The sequence below is a fragment of the Poeciliopsis prolifica genome, unplaced genomic scaffold, assembly GCF_027474105.1.
Source record: "Poeciliopsis prolifica strain line A6 unplaced genomic scaffold, Auburn_PproV2 SCAFFOLD401, whole genome shotgun sequence".
Taxonomy (NCBI): Eukaryota; Metazoa; Chordata; class Actinopteri; order Cyprinodontiformes; family Poeciliidae; genus Poeciliopsis; species Poeciliopsis prolifica.
In genome coordinates this window covers 11531-18738 of record NW_026562776.1, presented here as the reverse complement: position 1 = coordinate 18738, position 7208 = coordinate 11531, and the positions used below count along the sequence as shown (strand labels likewise).

General features: G+C 36.8%; 1 protein-coding gene across 1 annotated transcript; it reads left to right on the top strand.

Moving 5' to 3' along the window:
- The first annotated feature begins 1522 nt into the window (after window positions 1-1522).
- On the top strand, window positions 1523-6916 carry LOC129358084 (dynein axonemal heavy chain 8-like). The gene is made up of 10 exons (XM_055026912.1): window positions 1523-1585; window positions 2376-2498; window positions 2594-2728; window positions 3450-3534; window positions 3716-3867; window positions 4215-4401; window positions 4606-4721; window positions 5669-5809; window positions 6035-6148; window positions 6863-6916. The coding sequence occupies exons 2-10, from the start codon at window positions 2457-2459 to the stop codon at window positions 6914-6916; spliced, it is 1026 nt and encodes a 341-aa protein (XP_054882887.1). The 5' UTR covers window positions 1523-1585; window positions 2376-2456.
- Window positions 6917-7208: the final 292 nt, after the last annotated feature.

Here is a 7208-nt window from a genome sequence, read left to right as displayed (position 1 = left end):
GGGTTTACAAACACACAGCAACGAGGCACGGCTAAGAAACTACATGTAAGCAGGCCTGGCTTTGTGAAGCTCTGTTATGCACATTAATTGTACTAATTTCTTAAGCGCCGTTCATCAACCTGCCTTGACAACAGCACAGACATGCGATGAGGACGCGGGTGCCGAGCACGTTTATATTAGCTGCTAATTCATCGACGGCACGCGAAAATAACAGATTTTGTATAAATATTACAGAAGAAAAACAAAAAACACACCAACTCTCACCTCTTTCACGGACTCTCGTTGACGTTAAGATCAGTAACATCAGCGGCTGTGCGGTTCCTGTCTTACAAGGCTTAGCTGTGACGCCTCCCACAGATCCACGCCTCCAGCTACGTCACGTATAACGTGGCAACAGCGTGAAGTGCGTTGCCTTCAAGTGCTCCTCGTAAATCTAACAAGCGCGAGAAGACCGAAAGATGCGTGAACCAACTGATGAAGTTTGAAAGTGTTCTTGTTTGTTTTAAAATCAAACAAATTTTAACATTAAACAATAACCTGAGGAAATGCACAAATTGTTTTTAAGATTTGTGTATTTACTCGGGTAAATACACCCAACAGGTAAAATTCGTGGTTTCATTTATTTTAAATAGAATAGAATAGAATAGAAAAGAAAAATATAATTTATTGTCCCATCAATTCACGTGTATAGGGGTGAGTACTAATTCTGTTCCAAGTGTTGTACTGCAGACTAATGAAAAGGTAAAAAAAAAAAGTAAAGAAATAAATGTTTTTTATTTTATCAAGCACACCAAAAATCTTTATTCTGGCTTCCCCCCCCCCAAATATGACACATTATGTTCTACATCTTACAAGTTGATTGTCCCTAATATTTTGACGACTTGTAACTATGAAACTCTTAGTATTTTATTATTTTATTATATATGTATTATATTTTAATTGTAAATATATCATAAAAACTCATACTTATTACTTATGTCACATATCAACCACGGTTCTGCAATTGATTTAGATTGCATTGAGCTGCAGGTACCCAATCAATTAGCATGAACTTGTGAAATGTCGCCACCCTGTGGCACATAAGAAAGTTACTGAGAAAAAAAACCCATACGTTTAAGTTTCTCTTTCGTCATCATGTCAACATTATTTTACAGGGCTTTTTTTTCTCTCTTTTTTTCCCCCCGTACCTATTCATCACTTCAGATCTAGTTCAACATACAAATATATCGGCACATTTTTAACGCGTATGCAAATATATGTCAAAATGGAAACAGATCCACCTTCTTATTTTTCATGATTAAGACGGGGGAGGGGAGGGCAAATAATTAAATCAAATATCAGATTAGGTCTGAAGGTTTCTTTTCCAAATTTTCGCCAACAGCTCGGCTCGCGACAGTCAAAAGCTCTATGAACCGTTTGAAACCAGCAACGGTCACAGTAACGTCTGGTTTCGGTGGAAAACGTCACCAGGATACACGAAAGATTATTATTATTATTTGTTTTGTTTTTTTTAAAGAAAACAGCCGAACTGACGAAAGAAATGCCTTCAAGAGAAGCTCCAGTTTCAAGAGAAGGTTCCGTTTCGGTAAAGTCGTTCTTTTTTTCTTTTACTTTTTATTATAAGTAGTTATAGCGTACTGAAAGCAAGCAGCTATGCCGAGGCTAACGGTTGAGCTAACATAATGTACCTGTTAGAAAGGAGGAGAAAGGATAACTTTTTAACAATTTTTAAATATATATATATATATATATCTATTGTTTTTGACAGAGTGCGCAGGGTGGAAGTCCGAGAGTGAATCCGCAGAGCGTTAAGCGGATATTCTGTAACCGATTGATAAGAGTGACGGTTTCATTGGTGATTAAAGATCCTGATAGGTTAACATTATCAACGTCCAGTTGCCAAATACCATAAAGTCCAGTTTGAGACCATCTTGCCAGTGAATGTTTACACAGATTATCTTGTGTTTTATGAAACAGTTTAACAAGTTAAGGTGCATAAAAATTATCAAGCACTTTTAGTGAGCTTTTTTTCTTTTCTTTTTTTTTTTTTTTAATCATTTTATTGCTGGGGTTGATACCAACCACTGTCTGGTGGTCTCTCAGGACATTGGGTAAGAAGGATGTGTTTGGGGTCTGGTGTGGCTCTCCTGCAGTCAGATAGGGCAATACATGTGACCTGGGCAATACATGTGCCCAGGTCACATGTATTGCAAAAATACACAATTCAATATTTCTTAACTAATTGTCAAGAGAACATTTCAGACACACAGAAGGCCCGTTTTCCTTTCTGCTTTAACTTCATTTTTTGAGGCTTTTTTTTTGTAAAGAAATAGAAAACATAGAATTACATATGACTGTGTTCTCTGGCTTCATAGTCATAGTCATAAAGGGAGAAGGAGAGCTGAGATTGTAAACAGCAAGGAAGCCCTTATACCTGCCTACCAAACATTTTCATAATGGATTCACAAAACCCAAGAGCAAGCAAGGTTGGAAATGAAGTGAGTCTATTTTTTCCCCTTGGCCTTTTGATTTTACACAGCAGATTTAACTTGTCTCTTAACTGTTTGCTAATTGCACTTCTTGCCTTGTTCAGTCCATCTTTAAGAAGGAGAGAGATGAGCGGAGAAAGCTGATTACCTCTTCACACAAATACATGTTTGAAATATTGGCAAATGAGCTATCTTTGACCCCATCGGCAGTTGAGGAATTTGTTTTAGATTCTCCATCGGTGAGTCTTCCTTTATGGCTTTGCCTTCAAAACAACAATCAAATCAGTCAATGGAAAGGAGGGAATCTTTGTATGGATTACCTCCAGAATCACAATCGCTGGATTGTGGTTATGGGCTGGTATGAGTTTCTAATCTAATGATTAGAACGATAAGTCCGATTAAAGTTCAAGCATTTACGGGATGGTTTTGGGGCCGAACTGAGCTTAGTTTGCTCATGCCTTGGGTCGGTCAGGACAGCAGTTCCACTATTGTCCTTTGGCAACTTTGAAAATATCATTTCAAATATCATTGAAGCTGGAAAGTTCTTGGTTTTTAAGTGTATCTTTGAGTGCAGCTGAAGGGAGAATCTTATATACACAGCTGTACTTTCTCTGAGTATTTTTGCCCCTCTTTTCCTCATACATTTGTGTTGTGAAGCATAGATTTACAATCTCTTCATAACGAGACTGCAAAATATTGCGAAGAGATAATGAGTTATCGAGCGCCTGATTATGCCAAACAGCTGTGTCAAACATCACAAATGCATGATATGTGATACAGTATTGCATTGCGTGCATTTTTTTTCCATTTCACTTTTTTGGGTTTGATTTGATGTCTTTAAATTCAGAAATGTTGATTTTGGTTGGATTGGTATTTAATAACTGCATCTCTGCTTTTTGTGTGTTGTGGACATGTTCTTACCATGTTCTGCTTGCTTGTTTATTGTTTTTTTCGGCATAGCTGGCTGCTTTTGATAAATTCTTCGCTGCTGGAGGTTGTAAAACGATCTCCTTTGTCTACCAGGAGTCTGACCCCCCAGGAGTAGGTAGGATTACATGCAAAAGCCTTGAATTCTGAAATGTCTGTCCCGAGTCCATCTGCTGTTAATTTTTTTCATCTTACAAAGCTTAAGCAAATTTTAGGCCTATCATTAACAGATTTCAGTTTTCTAAAGCAGTAGTTGTTGCTCATGTCACTCACTTAGGCCATTTTGCGTTTGGTTTCAGAATGTGGGCGCGCACTTCAGGGACCTGCCGCACGAGAAAAAGGACGCAGGCTGATTTTAGCCGATTTAAGAGAAATCTCTCTGACCGGACTCTGCTGCTATTTTGTTCGAACAGACGTGAACGATCCTGTGACTCCTGAAAGAATACACGAGGTAAAATTTTATGTAGTTTTTCTCTGTGACTTTATTTGTTGTATTTATTTATTTATTTGTGTGTATGTGCAAAGTTATTCTCGTTTTTAAGGTTCACTCATGCAAAGTAGGTAGACAGTTAGAGTGCTCACTCACTGTTGAACGCAAAATAAATTATCTTACATCACAATGAGGATGAATGTTTCACGTGGTAGAAGAGAAAAAAAAATACAATGTTAAAAGATACATGTTCCCAAACGTATTTGAGTCATTCACCATTGTGTAGTATCAAAATAAATAATATTACCTGTGTTTATTATGCTTCTTCCATTCCTTCTAACGTTTTTTTTTTTCTGATTGTCTCATAGCAAACTTGTTTCTCTGTGTTTGATGCCACTGAGGGCCTCCTAAAAGGACTAAAGAATGCCTATGGATTTCTGCTACCAATTCTTGAGGCACAGGACAACTGGGGAGCGTTGGACCAGTCAAAACACGGGGAAAAAACAAAAAAGATCTTCTTGGAGAACTTCAAACATTTCCTGGGCACGCTTGATGGTAGGATTTTTCTTTTTTGGATTTTCACTGTGTACTCTTTCAAGTTGACTAAGTGTTAACAGAAGAAAAATACATCTATGTTGAGGAACTACAAAACTCAAACAATACTTTAGTAGAATTTATTCATATATATATTTTTTTTACTTTGTTTTACCAGACCTTCAGATAAGAAACACAGTGTTGTTCATTTGAGCAAACCGTTAGGGGTCAACTTTTCCAAACTGACGTGTCTTGAAGAGATGAAAGTCGCAGCTTCTGACTTTGAGGAAGTGCAGCGACTGGAAGAGATTCTGAGGCGCTGGTGCAAGGAAATTGAACAAGTTTGTAATCACAAACATTTATCTGTGTTGTCTCTTGTGTCACAGAACTGCCTTTGATTAGTACTAGAAGTGGCTAAAACAGGATGAAAGATGCTGTAAGCCACAAAAAAAATGAAGTGTTAGCTTAGACCGGTACTTATATCTAAATTGCTAACCAAACGTAGCAAAATTGACAAGTTAAAATTACTAACAGTCCTTAAATTTGTATTTTTCTACAGAGATGCAAAAAAGCATTTTTCTGTAAATTCTCTTTGCCTTTTCCAAAATTAAGTAATTTTATTGAAACTACAAAGTATTTATATTTTCATAGAAAAGGAATTTGTAAATCACAATTGATCTAAAAAAAATATAAAAAAGGTCTCACCTCATTAAAAGAAAGACATTCAATTTTCCAAATTATCTGGTTGATATTTTGTTGCTTTAATAAAATGCTTTGATGTATTTTTAGGAACATTTAAATCTGCTTTTAAGTAAAATTTTGCAGTCTTATGTACTCTGAAATTACAGTAAAAGCAAAAAAAAAAAGTTTACAAATAGATTAATACTATGTGTTGTACCTGATATTTTAAAAAAATTGTCACTCATAATCTTTGGCTGAAGATAACATTGAAACCTGCCCCCCAAAAATATTCTAATGGTGTAATATAGTTAGGGGTCAACTTGGACACCCCTGACTTGCTTAAAGTATGTAGAAACCTAATCGCTAGTTAGAGCCTTCAAAGGGTCAGGGGGTCCCCAGAAAAGCTTGAAACATGAATCATAAATCTAAAAGTTTGAAATTTAAGCACAACAAATTAAACTTGGCCCCCAGATTCCACCAGATTGCTACTGAAATGCTGTTGGTGAAGTGAAGTTCTTTGCAGGAAGATAGGGCCCAGATCAAATTCTGCTGAAGGCGACATACAACGCTTAATCACTGTAATGTGTTTTATTTTCATCATGATCAGGTCCTGACTGAGGATGATCAGTTGAGGAAAATAGATGCTGAGGGACCTCTGAGCGAGTTAGAATACTGGAAGAAGAAGCACTCAAAGTTCAGCTCCATCGTCAATCACATGAAAAGTGAAGAGTGTAATGCAGTGGTAATGGTACTCCATATACGCCGTTCCAAAATGATAAAGGTAATAATAAGGTTTAGTATAGACTATAAAACATTTTGCACCGTGTAAAATTGAGTGTTTTGAGGTTATGTTTTAATTAACTAGATTCTAAGAAAGCTGTATTTCTGTCAGGAGGATGCTTTAGCGTGTTCCTAAATAACTTATATAAACAACTTAACATACCCTATTAACTCAAACCATATCCTTGTGTAGGTGTGGCGGGATCTGGACAGGAGGATAACAGATCGTGTAAATGAATCAAAAGACTATTTAAAATTCCTGTCCACACTGGAGAAAGTCTTGGAAGCACTGTATAACAATGACCCGGTATGTATTTTAGGCCATTTAATGAGGAGCTAGAGCTTGTGTTATGATACATTGAATGAAAATATATTTGAAGGGGGAGTATGAAGGATTAAAAAACTTTTCATTTTGTGTGCAAGAATGACATAATTTAAGATTGTACTTTGTTGGTCTCTACCGTAATTATTAAAATGCACCAAGGTAAGTTTTTATTTGACACGCAATTCACAATGTGAATTTCTCTGCCACGTATTTGTACTACTTGTTAGAGGGATGTTCAACTCTTTCAGAAATTGTCTTACAACCCTTTTTCTCTGCATGTAACATATCTGTATTATAAGTTGTTCATAATTCCAGGATTCCCTCATAAAAAGTGTGCAAAGTCTCGTCAACGCCATTGAATTAGTTCACAGTGTACCACTGTTCCGCAACATAAATGAAAAGATGCCATCACTGTTAATTAAAGTAAGTGTGTTATCATTATTATTTAAGATTTAAGTTGTTTTCTAAAAATTAACTATTCAGTTGTATACATTTTCAGGTCACAAATCAACTGGTTACAGCGTGCAGAGCACATATTACTGACCATGGCAAGAGTTTAATATGGGATCAAGATCCCGAACAGCTCATGAGGAAAATGCAGGTGACTGTGATGCTAATACTTCTTATTGTGTGTGCTTGCATTGCTTTGGCTTGACTTCAGCAGTCATTACCTGTTGTCTGTTCTGTTCTGTGTAGGACTGCATAACTTTGTTTGAGGCGTATCGGTCCTTCTTCATGAAAAAAAGCTAACGGGAAAATCAGACCAGAAGGGAAAGACTGTGCTTTCAGAGCGGCATATTTTTGGCATGTTTGAGAACTTCTGTAAAAGACTTAAAAAGGTCAGTGTTGCCTCTGAGGCTGACATTGTGGAGATAGCCAAGTATGTATGGCAGCTGACAGGTGTAAACACGGTGCGAATGGTGCAATGAGCTGCAAACTGATGTAAATGCTCACTAAGGGCAAAATGAGCTGCACACAGATGAATTAGTCAAACTTCAAAAACCCCAATGCAATCGCAAAATGCTGGAATCACAAATAAAAA

What these genes read in the sequence shown, in the direction of transcription:
- LOC129358084 (XM_055026912.1), top strand. Translation starts at nt 2,457, where the DNA reads ATGGATTCACAAAACCCAAGAGCAAGCAAGGTTGGAAATGAA. An exon ending in GTCTGACCCCCCAGGAGTAG is followed by an intron (nt 3,535 to 3,715) that starts GTAGGATTACAT and finishes GTTTGGTTTCAG; the next exon opens with AATGTGGGCGCGCACTTCAG. An exon ending in TTTCCTGGGCACGCTTGATG is followed by an intron (nt 4,402 to 4,605) that starts GTAGGATTTTTC and finishes GCAAACCGTTAG; the next exon opens with GGGTCAACTTTTCCAAACTG.